We start from the raw sequence: 16,101 nt of genomic DNA on the forward strand, positions 1-16,101 counted from the left end.
ATAGGCCGCAGGTTAACCGGCGTTTGGTTTTCCAGGTCTTGGGGTGGACTCCTGGTCTCGGCTGCTTGTTTCTTTCTGATTTAGGCTAAGGCTTTTTTGTAAGCTGCTTGGCCGGGAATGCAGCGCCGCAATCATAAGAGCATAAATAGGACCAGAAATAGGTCACTTGGCCCCTCGAGCTTGCTCCGCCATCATTTCTGAGCTTGCTTCACTGAGCTTCCTTCACACTGTCCTCCTATTTACTGACACATTACCGTGTCCTCAAGATATGTTAATGGTCATTCCTTGTCTCCTTCGGACGCAGATTAAATCTGTCATTCGGTGTAATACTAGCAGATATGGAGTGGTGCCAAAATCAATTTACCTTGTAAACGTTGGCGATGTGGAGTTCCAAAGGCTGTGGTGAGCCCTATGATTGAACGGGAAGAACTCTGCGATTCCGGTAAGTTGCTTTTTCTTTCTACTCACTCGGTCTCTGAAATCCAGATGTTTGGGAGATCCGTGATTTAGCGGCTGAGTCTGGAGAAGGTTCACTCGGTGACCTGGATGTTTAATGTCTCCTGACTATTAGAACGATCTCTTTTCTAATGGTGTTAAGAATCTTGAGAAACTTTCATGTAGCACCTTTCATGACCTCGGGACGTCCCAAAGCGCCTTGCACCCAATGAAGACATTAAGAAGTTGCTTAAGTTCTGATGTGAGCATGGAAATTAATCTCAGTCCAGATCTAATGGATTGCCCCACATCTTTCCACTGTCTGTAATCTTAATCTGGGTTTCTAGAGATGAGCTAGATGTAAGTAGAATTTTTACCATGCCAGTTAAGTGTTGGAGGGGCCCTTGCTCTCGGGAGCTGTGATGGTGACACTGGGCTGCAGGCCTGGGGTAGTTTCAGGCTCCAGTTCACTTGCTGGACCTTAACGGTTTTTTAAATTTGGAAAATACTTAACAAACTACTGTTTGCGGATATCTTAAGGTATTGTAGTACTTAATTTTTAATCAAACTGGTTCAAAGACGAATTAAAACAAATTAAACCTGGTCAATCCACAACACTTGGTCATGAAATGGGCAGAGTTTAAGGCCCACTTTACTGATCAACTTGTGTCGAGCTGTGGTTCAACTGGTTGCACCCACACCTGAAGGTTATAGGTTAATTCCCACGACAGACACTTGAGCAGAGAAAACTCTCTAGGCTGACACACCAGTGCAGGACTGAGGGAGTGCTGCATTGGCTGGAGGGTCAGATGTTCAACCAAGCCCTGTCTGCTCTCGGAGATGTAAAAGATTCTGACACTAATTCAAAGAGCAGGAGTTCTCCCTGGTGTCTTGGGCAATATTTACCCCTCAATCAGCATCACTAAAGCAGATTATTTGGACACTACCTCATTGTGGGAGCTTGCTGTGCACAAATTAGCTGCTGTTTCTAACAGTACAACAAGACTGGAGCTAATACTAAATGTAGCAAGGGGAATTTAACATCAGCTGTGGCTCAGTTGATAGCACACACGCCTGAGTCAGTTTGTGGGTTCAAGTCCTGCTCCAAATTGCTGTTTGTGGGAGTTTGCCGTGTGCAAATTGGCTGCTGTTTCCCACACTACAACAGTGACTCCTTCAGAAGTACTACTTTGGCTGTAAAGTGTTCATTGAGATCGTGGCTGATCTGTGACCTAACTCATGCCTGCCTTTGCCCCTTATCCCCTAATACATTTGGTTAACAAATCTTAGACTGAGTTAAATTTAACATTTGAGCTAGTATCAATTGTTACTTGTGGACGAGAGTTCCCAACTTCTACCGCACTCTACTGTCATCTGAGTAATGTTTCACTTTTTACACCGAACCTGGTACTGCTGGGTTAGACACTTTTTTTTTTTCGCATCCAGTTCCTGCGGGACCTGGACCGTGGCTCCCCCTTCTACTAGCTGGAAGAAAGACGGGGTCTGTAAGCAGCTCTTGGGGCTGCTGGCCGATGACCGATCTCTGGTATCGGATGCGGAGGGAATCAGCGTGGAGGCCCTTGCCTATTGTGTTACGGTCACAGATCCCGCTGACTTGCGGAGGATGCGGGAATGCCAGCAGATTTACTAGGACGTATCCTCCACCAAGATCAACTGGGAGAAATGTTCTGGACTCCTGGTGGATCAGTGGCAGGTGGACTCCCTGCCAGAAGAGTTCAGGTCCTTCGCCTGGAGCACAACGCACCTCCTCTCTTTGGGAGTCTACCTTAGCCCTGTCGAGGACGCCTGGCCAGTGAACTGGCAAGAGCTGGAGGCCAAAGTCACTGCTCGCCTAGGATGCTGGACAGGACTGCTCCGAGTGTTGTCCTACAGGGGTCGAGTGCTGGTCATAAACCAGCTGGTGGCCGCCATGTTGTGGTGCGGGTTGGTCACTTTGATCCCTCCCCCTTCGTTTGTTGCCAAGATGCTGAAGAAGCTCCTCGACGTCTTCTGGGACAAAGGAAGCACTGGGACTCTGCTGCAGATCTGAGTCTTCCGCTTAGGGAGGGCGGCCAGGTGCTAGTATTCTCACCCAGGCTGCTGCTTTCCGTCTTCAAATGCTGCAGAGATACCTATACGTCGAGAATCCTCCGAGATGGTGTGTGCTGGTGACTTATTCCTTCCACCAGCTGCACGGCCTCAATTACAACATGCAGCTTGTTTGTGAAAGTGGGCGGTACACGTGCATGCCTTCGGGAGCTGCCTGTTTTCTACCAGGAACTGCTATGTGTTTGGAACTACATCGGTTCCAGGTGGAGCAGCCCCCCCCCCAAAATCAGGAATGGCGGCTGCCCTTTGGGAGCTGCTGCTCAGGAATCCGCACCTCCACGACCGCAGGTTTGGTGGCTAGCGGAGCACAGGGCTGTGCCTGGCAAGGGGAGTAGAGTCGGGGACCTGCTCGATGGCGGAGGAGCGGGCTGGATGGCGCCGGCTGGATGGCGCCGGAGGAGCTGGTGTGGAGCCCGTCTTTGGCTAATGTCCGGCTTGCGGTCAAAGCCATCGAGTCGGTGAAAGTGGCACTGGGCCCCTACTCCACTAGGTGTATCGTGGTGGCTCAAGCACATGGGGCGATCCCGTTCGAGCTTTCCCCCGTTTGGACGGACTTCCTCATCAGCGCCCGGCACCACACAACTTGAGCCGTCTCCAGGAAATACCCTCCGTGTCTTTTCATTCAGCGTGGAGTTGTTCCCTGTATGGGCTGCTCCTGCACACTCTCCTCTTTGCCTGCCGTCCGGACACGCCTTGGCGTGCCGTCTTGCCATCCACCGGAGGTCCCCAATGGAGGGCTCTCTATGCCGGAGTCCTCCCTTGTTCTATTGGGGACTTGGCCTGGAGCGTGTTGCACGGAGGAGTCCCGTGCAATATGGTTTTAAATAGGTTCACGGACTCCCAGGCCGCCTGCATTTTCTGCGGCCTGGAGGATTCAATGTTTCACATCTACACTGAGTGAGGTTCCAGCCCCTCTTTCACTATTTGAAGGGGCTGCTCCTCGATTTTTGGGCTGCACTTCAGTCCCACGCTCTTGATCTAGGGTCACCCAGTGCGGAGGGGAGCGGGCAGGTTGGAGAACCTCCTTTTTGTAGGACTGCTCCTGGGCCTGTCCGAGAGCCATTAATTGGTCCAGGCAGCGGGCGGTCGAGGGGGTCGTTCAGCCCAATTGCCTGCCTCTTCTGTGGCCATGTTTGCGCCCGGGTGGCCGAGATGGAGCACGAGGTGTCACCAGCAAGCTTGAGTACTTCTGCGACCCGGGGGGGGGGGGCTGGAGTGCATTATCAACCTGTACAACCAAATTCTAATTTAATTTGTGAAGTTTTATTTATTTTAGACAATTTGTTTAAGCACGCAATCAAGAGTAGACACGCTTTCGATGTCAAGTTTGCTTTTCAAACTTTGCCCCGCCTCTGTCGGCGACTTGCCCATTGGCCATCCACGTGGGCCACTCGAGTGATCTTTCCAAACCAGGAGCTCGGGGGTCTGGGTTCACTAGCCCAGACCAGACTGAGTTCAACGTTCTGCTGTGAACAGACCGAGTCCCGGAGTGTGGTCAACTTGTCACGGGGACCGATCACAGTGCCCGCCGCGCACTCTAGGCTAGAAGTTCCCGGAGGATTATAACCGGCTGGGTTAGAATGAAATGTCACCCTTTGCTCGAGGGGCTTGGGAGGGGATGAAGAACTATTCTGACTCGGGTTATTGTCTCTAACGCTGGGCTGGGATCCCTTTAAAACATATGACGCAAGATGTGTCTCTCCTAGAATCCTGTTAAAGCGCAGCTTCTGCTTTCGTGACCGACAACCTGCGATGCCCCGGGAGCACCCGCCGTTTAAATCTAATATCGAGTTAGGAATGGGTCTGTTTGGTGCTTGTATACCGGCTCCTAAAATCAAGCGAACCCGAGCGACTGATTTCCAAGGTTTGGGGGCTGAGGATTTACCCCGTTCCTAGATTAACCGCTCGCCCTCTGTACAGGGAAGGGGTGTGGATTCCTCCTCCGGGGAGTGTTTCTTGTGGGGTCGGGGGCTAAATCCGGACTCTGAACAGGCCCTGGACTCGGATCCTGGAGTTTGTGTAAATGTGGCTCTAGACTGCCTCAGTATCCCGGTTTGGCCTCATTTTAGGAGCTCTGACCGCCCCCACCACCTAAACTCCTGCCTCTCATCCTGTCTCTGCAGAAGGCGGAGCGTCGAGCGCTGGAATCCCCACCACTCCCCCGAACACGGTAAATTCGCTGGCGGCCAGGAGACGGTCCACCGATGGCCAACTGTCCGCTGCTGAGGGTCCGGCCCAGCCTCGGGGGTAAGTAACGCCGAGTCTCCCTCAACCTCCAGTGGCGGAGTCCTGTAGATTTGCCGTGTCACCATTCAGCCTCGCCGTTGGCCGCAAAGACCAGGCTGAACGTGAGGAATGAGTTTGGGTTTCCAGGATCTCTAGACCCTGCCTGATACTATCCGGCTTGTCTGTGCTCCCTCTCCGCCGACCGGTGACTACCGAAGGATTGGTCATTAGCTTCGTTGAGTTGGTGTTCGAACTGGTTTCAACGTGGATTTTAGGGGGGATTGTTGCCACCAGGAATGTAACCTAACAGCAATTTTAAAAAGCAGACTGTCCAGGGTAGTAATATCTGGATTATCCCCAGTGCCACGAGCTATTGAGCAGAAATGGGAGGTGAATGAATGGCTAGAGACATGGTGCAGGAGGGAGGTCTACCGATCCCTGGAACATTGGGACCAGTTCTGCGGCAGAAGGGACCTGTTCAAGAAGGCCGGCTGGCACCAATACTTGTGGACAAGTTAGTCAATGTTTGGAGGGTTTCAACTAATTCGGCAGTATGGTTGGGCACCAATATTGTATTTATAAAGTAGAAATGTACACAACTGAGTTCTAGTTAGAAATACAGAATTGGGTGGGACCATTAAGTCCAAGCTAGGTTTGGAGTGCCCATGTGAATGCACGGTTTGCTTAAGGTTGGCGAGCTGCAGGCGCAAAAAAACACGAATATGTGGCGTTAACGGAAACTGGCTCAAATGTGAAGATTGGATGCTTCATATCCTGGTTCCAAAGTCTTCAGGCGAGATGGGGAGGGGAACAAACACGAGTGGTAGAAGTTTTGATTGAGGAAAATATTCTAAATGTCCTTGAGGGATCAACGGCAGAGTCTTGGTTTCTCAACTACAATCAACGTGGAGATATTGGGCTACTTGGTGTATTTTATAGGCCATTAATTGGTGAGATACATGGGCAGAGTTTTCAAAAACTAGAGATGCATGAACGATAGTAGTGATAATGGGAGACTTTAACTCCCTCTATGGAATGGGGCAGTGATTTTTCAAGGAGGTAATTCGGGTGTGTTCAGGAGAAGTTTATTAGCCAAAGAGGAAAGGAGGCATTGCTGGATCTAGTCCTGGGGAACGAACTCGATCACTTGGTGAATGTAACATTTGGAGAGCATCTCGAAGATTTATCATCGTATGGTAAGATTTAGCCTAGTTATGGAGGGCTATTTTCAATGAATTTAGCAGGATCTGGACAAGGTAAATTGGAGTTGCAAGACTTGAAGTCAGACATGGCAAACGGTGAAGGTAAAACCAGTCGACTGCAACATGACATAGCAAGGCTAGCAGACAAGTGGCAGATGGAATTTAATAGTGAAGTGTAAGGTGATGCATTTTGGCAGAAGGAACGCAGATGCAATATACACTTGATGACACAAAGTGTGGAGGGACAGAGTTAGTGTGCTTAGGCCCCTGAAAGTGGCAGGACATTGAGTGGTTAGCAAAGCATATGGGATCTTGGGCTTCATAGACGTATTGAGTATAAAAGTAAAGAAGTTATGCTGAACATTTATAAAGCGCTGGTTAAGCCACAATGGAACTATTGCGTCCAGTTCTGGTCACCACACTTTAGGAAGGATGTGAAAGTCCTTAAGGGTACAGACGAGATTTAACATTGGTTCCAGGGAGGAGTAATTGCAGTTAACTGGATAGTGAAGCTGAGGTGGTTCTTCTTGGAGCAGAGGAGGCTAATAGGCTGTTTGATAGTGTTTAACAATAAAGGGCTTAGAAAAAGAATCATCTTCCAATGGCTGAAGGGTAGCTCACGAGGGCACAGATTTAAGGTGATTGGCAAAAGAACCAGAGGCGACATGAGAAACTCTTACGAGTGGTTAGTATTTGGAATGCACTGCCTGCTAGGATGGTGGATGCCGATTGAACAGTAGCCTTAAATAGAATTGGATAAATACTTGTAGGGATAATATTGCATGGATATGGAGGAGTGGGACTAACTGGACTGCACGACGAAAGAACAGGCGCAGACTCTTTAACTCTTTGGATATCGTGACTCGGCCTTGCTCTGGCGGCTCCTCACTTTACAGTTCACTGGCTGCAAGTGGAACGGTCAGCTCGATGCTGTTTGAAGATTCGCCTTGTTAATTCAGCCGGGTTACATCCCGGGGGCTGCGGTTCATTGAGCCGCTTTTAAATATGGCCAGAAATCGGCTAGCTTCCCGCAACTGCCCAATTTGGTCTCCTTTGAGAACTGGCTGGTCTTGGTCGTAATTTCTCCCACCGCCAGTTGCTCATATCTAGACTTCACCAGTAATTTGTTCGGTAAATAAAGCTACAGTTCCTTTCCAGAATAGTGGCCGATTCACCAGGTAGTTAACGCCCACAGTCAGGACTAACTGAATATGGTATTCATAACCAACAGGTTTCACTTGGTTCCATATAATGCTTCCTTATTGCAGCTGGTCTCCCTCTGATAGATGATTGGATGTTAAATGAATCGCTCTCTTCCGGCAGGATTGCTGCAGTCCAACAATCGGGAGGTGATCGCGGTCACGTGGTGGTGGTCCCCTGGCGCCCCAAGCTGACTCAGCCTCTAACTCCCACAGTTCTCAAGTAAGTTGCAAACACGTCGGTCCGAACTGGGCTTGTTCCTTCAGTGTCCAGCTTCCCCATGACTTAGGGCCGTGCATTTTAACCAAGAGAATCAGTGGGATAAATGCGTGGCTCCTGTTGCAACTGTTCTTTCTCACGGTCGCGGTTCTGATAATAATAATTCAACTTTATTGTCATTGTACAATGCACAACGAAATGTGATCTTGCAAGCTCCCATGAGTCCAGTACAAATAACATTAACATTAAACGTAAATAGCACCGTCCTGGGAGAAGCAAAGCCGCTGCGTCTGTGCGTGCCGCCATTCCATTTCCACCATTCCTCCTGTCCGACAATCTTCAGCCCAACGCCCGGGCCTGCTCACCAGCCGCCCCTCCCGGGGCTCCTTCCGTGACCTTCTCACCAACCGCCCCTCGGGGCTCCTTCCGTGACCTTCTGCACCTGGTCTTCCCTGATGGTCACTCCTCCAGGTACTAACCAGGCCTGGCTTTGCTTAGCTTCCAAGCCTTGACCAGTGACCCTGTCCCTAGTCCCAGGAACAGGGCTTGTCTTGTTTCCTTTGCCAATAGTTGGGCTACAGCTAGATCACGGTATAGTTTTGGGGGTCACCGTTAAAGGAAATGTGATTGCGCTAGAGAAGGTCCAAGGGAGATTTACGAGGATGTTGACGGGGCTGGAGCACTTTAGCAATGAGGAATAATTGGATGGGCTGGCGTTGTTTTCTCTGGAAAAGATTTAATTGTGGTGTATAAACTGAGGGGTCTAGATAATGGATAGGACGGACCTATTTCAGTTGGAGGTCAATAACCAGTGGGAACAGATTGAAAGTCTTTAGAGAAGGATTAGAGTTTAGAAATTTTCACCGAGGGTGGTGCGGCCAGAGACCCTCATTTCATAGGTACTTGGATATGCAGTGTAGTAACCTGTAAGGATAGGGATCGAAAGATGGAAAGTGGGATCAGACTAGCTGTCTATTTCGACCGGCACATTACATGATGGGACGAATGGCATCCTTCTGTACGTAAACTTCCAATTGTGATTTCCACCAATCCCGATTCACCACATTGAGCCTCTATCTGCTGTTGTCACCCGTGCTAACTGCTCCCCTGTCAAATCAAACCTCGAGTTTCGGATTTGCCTCGGCTACATCCGGACTAGTTAGTTAAATTCATGCCGCCCAAAAGTCGGTGTCCGGATATTGCATTTTGAGACCTGTGTAAATTCTAAATTCACGCCGCTTCTTGCAGTGATTCCCTGGGTTAAACGCACCACTTGATGATTGAAACCGATCGCAGCTTAATGCCTTAGTCTGGACCTGATTTCTACCATTTCAGCGGAGTGTTGGACCATCCGGTGTCCCCGCTATCCATTTAGAGTAAGAGGTGGGGATGGGGAATGGCTCTAGTGTAGTGTCACCTCTGAATGGTCTTGTAAATCGGATTCTGAGGCGTTGGCTCCGTGTCTGTTGTCCGTGCGTGAGGCTCAAACGCCTGCAGTTCAATTATCTAACCAGGAACTCGCGACCCTCCAGTGACTCTGGGGCCGAGGGGAAGTAGGACTAGAAGTGACCATTGCAGACCTGGTGATTTTTGAAATTCGGATCCAGATTAACTATCGCAGCCCCGCTAATGCGTGACCTCTGCTAAGGAAGTCTACAAGACTCCGAGCTGGTCTCGCTCACCCCGAAGGTTTGAGCCTTCACTCGTTCCTGGAGGATATTTTCCCTCCGAATAACCTGAACGTAAACAGCCCGAGACCCAGCTAGAGGATGATCACCAGCTGACTCATGACGAAGTGAAGCCCTCTCGTTCAGGTCCTGGCACCTGTCCCAATTCATAGAAACATAGAAGATAGGAGCAGGAGTAGGCCATTCGGCCCTTCGAGCCTGTTCCGCCATTCAACGAGATCATGGCTGATCATCCAAACCCTAGCACCCGGTCCCTACACCGACAGCCATCCCACACAAGCCCTATTCCCCGTAACCACACGTATTTAATCCCCCCTAACACTAAGGGCCAATTTTTTTTTTTATCATAGCCAATCAACCTAACCTGCACATCTTTGGACTGTGGGAGGAAACCAGAGCACCCGGAGGAAACCCATGCAAACACGGAGAATGTGCAAACTCCACACACAATCACCCGAGTCCAGATTCAAACCCGGGTCCCTGGCACTGAGGCAACGGTGCTAACCACTATGCCACCGTGCTGCCTCCTTGTAAATTTACTGGGGTTGGGGTGCAAATTGAACCTGGCTTTTCTTAGGAATTCGCCAATTTTGTGGGGGGACGCAGGGAGGAGTCGGCTGCAGCTCAGTTGGGAGCACCCTCGCCTGAGTCAGCAGGTTGTGGTTTCAAGTCTGACTACAGAAACCAGAACAATAATTTAGGCTGACACACCAGTGCAGTACTGAGAGTGCTGCACTGTTGGTGGTGCTCGCCTTTCGGATGAGCCATTAAACCGAGGCCACGTCTGTTCTCGGGTGAACGTAAAATCCCCCATGGCACTAATTCGAGGAGCCGCAGCAAGTTATCCGCGGTGTGCTGGCCAATATTCAATCAACGTCAGTAAAACAGAATATCTGGTCTGTTTTTGGGAGCTTCCTGTGTGCAAATTGGCTGGCACCTTTCCTACATTACAAAAGTGGCTACACTTCAAATTTCTAAAGCGTTTTTGGAATTGTGGTCGTGATGAGATATATAAAAGCAAATCTTAAAAGATGCTTTATGCTTGCTTTCTCTTTGGGAGCGCTTGAATTGTGTTGGTGTGAATCAGGTTCATGGAATACTGTCTAGTTCGTAGTGTTGGCCAGACTGAGCTAACCGCCAACTCCGCTTTTCTGGGTGAACTAACCACATCTGTGCTTCCCTTTACCCACTAGGCGGTCCAGGAGCCATGTATACTGGAGGCCAATAAGCTCGGAGGAGCGGGAAATGTCGACAATCTCTCGATTACAAAAGGAGACGGCAGAGCACAGGCTGCTCAACGAAGCAATGATGCCTCTCGCGATTGCTGGCACAGGTAAACTGGCTGACTACACATGGCTGATCTGGAAGAGATTCCACGTACCTTTTTGTAGGGAGGTGTCTATATCCAATGTTGGAGCGATGGACATCAAGATTCATTAATGCTATTTCGTGAGGATGGCTTTAGCTAGTCCACAGGCTCTTTGTAATCACCTGAACTATGGGGAGAAGGGTAGTTTGTATGGGGTGCGTAGGTTGTACTGCCTTCTAAAGTAATTCAGATTCTGTTTCTCTAGAGTCGAGTTCAATTTGATTCCCAACATTGTCCATTTCTAAAACTCATCTTTCATGATTGCCCCTGTCGGCAGTTTCAACTGAGAGGCTGTTCTACAAGGGAAAGAACAATTCCATCAGTTAGTTGATCCGAGGCTGACGATCAATATTTAACACAGCAGCTGAGGCTAATAATTGGGTCCGTTTGGAGGTGGCCTTCTTTGATCTGCTGATATTGGAGCCACCAGTAGTCTGCATCTGTATTGTCTCTTCCACTTGAGGGAAGACTTTCCAGCAGGATGGTCTGGCACCACATCCCTACTGAGCATCCCAGGGATGGATAGCGCTGAATGTGTCAGAGTGGCATTTATTCCTTCTCGGGTCCCGGATCATTCTTCCTGTGCCGATACATAAGGCAGTAGCCAAACGACACAGCTCCATTCTGCCTTGGACTTTTAACTCCAGTTCACTTCAGCTGCATCCGTGTTGGGTTGTGTCCAGCTCCACATTTGCTTAGGGATCCTGGTGAGGACTTCAGAATATGACCAATCCAGGTCCATCTTTTCTGGCTAGTGGCATGCAGTAAATTGGGGCCATTGGATCATGATCAACCCAATTTCTATTTGGAGAAATGATCTTCCACGAGAAAACATGGGGTGGGGGCTCCCACTGCATCAATGGCCTCCAGGATCTTGCCCAAGTGGTTGTTTGTGAGACGGCTCTATGCAGGAGCGGGCCCATCATGGAGTCTCATCATTGCCATATTCCAGTGTGGTGCTGCTGACATTTCAAGTGGTGGTTCTCTCGATGATGGCGAGTGAATTGTTGTCGTTGATGTTCTGCCAGAGTCCAGCAACTCTGCCCCAAGGCCTGAGACTGTCCTGGGCCTTACTCAGCACCGCAATAGATGGCCCATTCACGTTCCAGGAGAACTTGAATATTGTCCTTGTGCCCTTCTGAGCTGCGTCACTTCAAACGCCCTTTTAATTTTGAAATGATTCCCCTTGCTCTGCTGATGTATCTAGTTTTACACGATGTTTCTTGCTGCTTGCCTCCACTTGCACTGCAGAAACCCCTTCAGCTCCTGCTGTGGACTTTCAGTTAATAGGGATTCAGTGACAATCCTGTAACTTTTAGATTTTTTTGAGGTGACTGAAGTGATAGCTCAAGTGGGCAGTAGGGAGACCTATGATGGGATGCGCCCAAATTTCCAATCTGCATGGAAGATTACACCTGACAGACTATTGGTTGACTTAAGCGATTCAGGGGTTATATTAGGTTGTGGCGCAAAGGCCATTCGGCCCAACCGAATGTATGTTCCACTCGAGCCTACTCCTGCTTTTCTCCATTAACTCTATCAGCGTAACCCTCTATTCCCTTTTCCCTCATGTTTGTCTAGCCTCCCCTGAAATGCATCCATACTGTTCGCTTCAACCACTCCATGGTAGCGAGTTCCACATTCTCACCACTCTCTGGGTAAAGACGTTTCTCCTTAATTCCCCCATTTGATGTCTTGGTGACTATCTTTCATTGATGGCCTCTTCCCCGCAAGTGGATTCATTCACTCTGTATCCACTAACCTTTCAATATTTTAAAGACTTCCTATTAGATTGCCACTCGGCCTTCTCTTCAGCCTGTTCGTCCTTTCCTGACAGGTATACCCTCGCATTTCTGGCATCATCCTTGTAAATCTTCTCTGCACCCTTTCCAGTGCCTCATATCATTTTTATAATATGGTGACGAATTGTACGCAGTGCTCAAGTGTGGTCTAACCAAGGTTCGATACAAATTTGGCATAACATCACCAGTTTTCAATACTTTCCCTCTAGAAATAAAGCCTAGTTTGCATTTTTCTGGCCTCATTAGCCTGTGTCCCTACTTTTAGCAATTTGTATATTTGTACGGAGATCCCTTTGTACCTCTGCCCAGACGCTCAACCTGAAAACTAAGTGACATTTCTGTTCTTGCTACCAAAACCTAATGCCTCTATCTGTTAAATTCATTTGCCAATTATATGCCCATTCTGCAGGTTTATTCATGTCCTCTTGTAATTTGTTGCAGTCCTCAGTATTCACTATCCACCCCCTACCCACCCAATTTGGTGGTTAGCTGCAGATTTCGGAATTGTTTTTGATTCCAAAGTCTACATTGTGAACAGCAGTGGTTCAAGCACTGGTCCTTGTGGAACACCACTACCCACCTTCTGCCACTGTGAATAACTACCCTTTACCCCCCACTTTCTGTTATGAAGCCAGCTAGCTATCAACCTGCTACTTGTCCCCTGACTCTGCATTCTCTGACCTTGTTCATCAGTCTGTTATGTAGTACCTTATCGAAGGCCTTTTGCAAATCTAGATAAATTACATCGTCTACTTTCCCTGTTACTACTTCCAAAAATGCAGCTGAGGTTGATCAAGCAGACTTTCCCTTTCGAAATCGATATTGACCATTTATTTTGGCTTCTGTTCTGTTTTCTCCTTTAGTAGGGATTCCATTATTTTTCCTACCACCGATGTAAAGCTGACTAGTCTATAGTTCCCTAGACATGTTCTTCTGCCTTCTTAAATATAGATATTTTAGCTAACCGCCAGTCATCTGGCACCACCACTTTAACAAATTACTAAATATGTAGTAATGCCTCTGCTATCGTCCCTAGGTTATCTTAAAATGTGATGTAATCCATTCGGACCAGGGTTTTGAGTTTTTAGTTTATTTAATATGTCAATGCATTTATTTCATTTCTAATCTCCTTCCAGCGTCATGTCCACTTGTTCCATCTCCCTGGTAAAGACGGAAGCAAAGTAATTATTTATTTCTGCCATCTCTATTGCTGCCTGTGGTATTATCCTGTCCATCCCTTAGTGGCCATATTACAATGCCAACCTTCCTTTTCTAACTTGTCTAACATTTTACTATTGTTTCAGGCAGCATCTGTGGAGAGAGAAACAGTTAATGGTTTCAGGTCGATGACCCTTCGGCAGAACTGAAAAAAGCTGGAGATGGAGAGGTTTTTAAGCAAGTGGAGGGGGAGGATCGAACAAAGGGAAGGTCTGTTGGGATGGAAGGCAGGAGAGATTAAGAGATGGTGCATAGCAAAAGAAGATGGCATTCTGAAGGGACCATCCCTCTGCAACACCCTGGTCCACTCCTCTATCACCCCTTCCCCTTTGCCCAGCAGCTTCCCATGCAAGTGGAGCAGATGCAGTACATGCACTTATACCGCTCACTGTCCAGGGCCCCAAACACTCCTTCCAGGTGAAAGTGAATAACTTGTAATTCAGTAAACTGAATTCGCTGCTTGTGATGCAGTCTCCTCTACATTCAGGAGACCAAATGCAGATTGGGTGAATGCTTTGCAGAACACCTCCATTCAGCACGTAAACGTGATCCCGAGCATCTGGTCGCTTGTCACTTTAATTTCTCCTCCGCTCCCACTCGGGCCTCACTGTCCTTGGCCTCTTGCACTGTTCCAATGAAGCTCAGCGTAAGCTCCTGGAACAGCACCACCTCTTTCGATTAGGCACTTTACAGCCTTCTGGACTCCACATCGAGTTCAACAATTTCAGACCATAACCTCTGCCCCTATCTTTTTTCCATTTATTTTTTCCTCACATGGCAAGTGTCTTTCATTCTGCCAGTGCCATTTACACTTCATCTACAGCCATCTTTTATTTCTTGTCCCATTACCATCTCCTCCTTTTGCCTTGCACCATCTATTAATCTCTCCTGCCTTCCATCCTAACACAAGCTCTTCCTTTTGTTCTTTCCTTCCCCCCACCCCCCCCTCCCTCCCTTCCTTGCCCCTACAATTGCTTAAAAACCTGTTCCATCTCTGGCTTTTTCCAGTTCTGACGAAGGGTCATCGACCTGAAACGATAACTGTTTCTCTCTCCACAAATGCTGCCTGGCCTGCATATTTCCACCATTTTCTGTATTTCAAATTTTCAGCACCTGCAGTATTTTGCTTTTTGTATTACTATTGTTTTAAGTTCCTTAATTTAATTTCATAGTTCCTCTGCATTCCTAATTGAGGCTTGACTTCTCTCCTAATCTCTTCGTATTCTCCCTTGTGCTCTCCCCTTGCTGTCCATGTACTTAATGTATGCCTCTTTACACTCATTTCTCTTGTGGCGTTATTCCTCCATGGTGTCTCATTCGTATTTAGTTTGTTTTTAGCAAAATCTAGAGAATGCAAGCTTGGGTTAAGGATACAGTCGGCACTTGCTAGTCAGGGAGAGGGTCAAAGATAAGCATCGGGTCTTGTGGGCAGACTGGGGAACGCCTGATGCCTTTCCCATCTTGAGTTGATCTACAGGAAGAAATTGGATTCATCAAGTCAATGTAAAAATGATAGTTATAGCTAAACCTGGGACCGAGTAAAGAGGTGCTTGTATGAAAAACCGAAGGGAGTTTGGATGGAGCGGTGTCTGTTAATTAACTATCAGTAGTGTGGAAATGGCGAATGACTATTGGGTCTTTGAGCCTACTGAGCGATCCGATGCCTTTCTCAATCTTCGTGCTCTCCTCTCAGGTCAGAACATAAGGATTTCCGTCCCGCTCACCAGGCCGATCAATGTCCAGTTCTACACAAACAGGCCAGCCGAAGGTCACCGGGAGTCCGGATCAGACCCAGAGTACAAACTGTCGCACTTCATCAAGGATCTCCGCAAGTACCCGCCCTCGATGAGTGATGAACACCGAGAACCACGGTAACATTTAACGCTGAGAGGAATACGAAGATACCTTGAACCGTTTCTCATTAAAAGCCTTGATGGCTACATAAACAGGAGCAGGCTATTTAGCCCCTCGCACCTGATCTGCCAAGTGAGATCATGGCTGATCTGTGACCTAACTGCATATACATGCTTTTGCCCCATATCCCTTAATACCTTTGGCTAACAATCTATCAATCTTGGATTTAAAATGAACAATTGATCCCAGCATCAATTGCCGTTTACAAAAGTTCCAAACTTCTAACACTATTTTATGTCGAAGCGTTTACTAACTTCACCCCTGAAAGGTCTGGTGCTAACAGGCTATGTCCCCTAGTCCTAGACTTTCCAACCAGCGGAAATAGTTTCTCTATCTGCCCTCAGTTCAATTTAATATCTCTAACTTCGACCAAATCCTCTTCACCTAAGTTCCAGCTAATATAATATCTCCTCGTAATTTAAGTCTTGGCGATCAGGTATCGTTCTGGTAAATCTACGCTGCACTCCCTCCCAAGGCCAGGCCAATATATCCTTCCTAAGGTGCGGTGCCCAGAACTGCGCTCAGTTCTCCAGGTGGAGACTAACCAGGGCTTTGTCTAAGAGTAGCATAACTTCTACCTCTTTTCCCCCTTGTTCAATCCTCGATATAAGACCAGCATTCCCTTAGCTATTTTTTTAACGATCTATGTACATGGTGGGGGGGCGGGTGCTTTTTATGCCTCGACTATTACTAGCTTTTCACCATTTGGCAAGTAGTCT

At 48.1% G+C, this 16,101-nt stretch overlaps 1 protein-coding gene across 1 annotated transcript; it reads left to right on the forward strand.

Annotated features, from left to right (window-relative positions):
• The first annotated feature begins 307 nt into the window (after positions 1-307).
• LOC147119868 (targeting protein for Xklp2-like) lies at positions 308-15,343 on the forward strand. The gene is made up of 5 exons (XM_085984171.1): positions 308-442; positions 4,668-4,791; positions 7,296-7,394; positions 10,273-10,412; positions 15,162-15,343. The coding sequence occupies exons 1-5, from the start codon at positions 412-414 to the stop codon at positions 15,341-15,343; spliced, it is 576 nt and encodes a 191-aa protein (XP_085840297.1). The 5' UTR covers positions 308-411.
• The last annotated feature ends 758 nt before the right edge of the window (positions 15,344-16,101 follow it).

This window comes from Somniosus microcephalus, chromosome 4 (genome assembly GCF_052327205.1).
Source record: "Somniosus microcephalus isolate GS21.2 chromosome 4, FLI_Smic_1.0, whole genome shotgun sequence".
Classification (NCBI taxonomy): domain Eukaryota; kingdom Metazoa; phylum Chordata; class Chondrichthyes; order Squaliformes; family Somniosidae; genus Somniosus; species Somniosus microcephalus.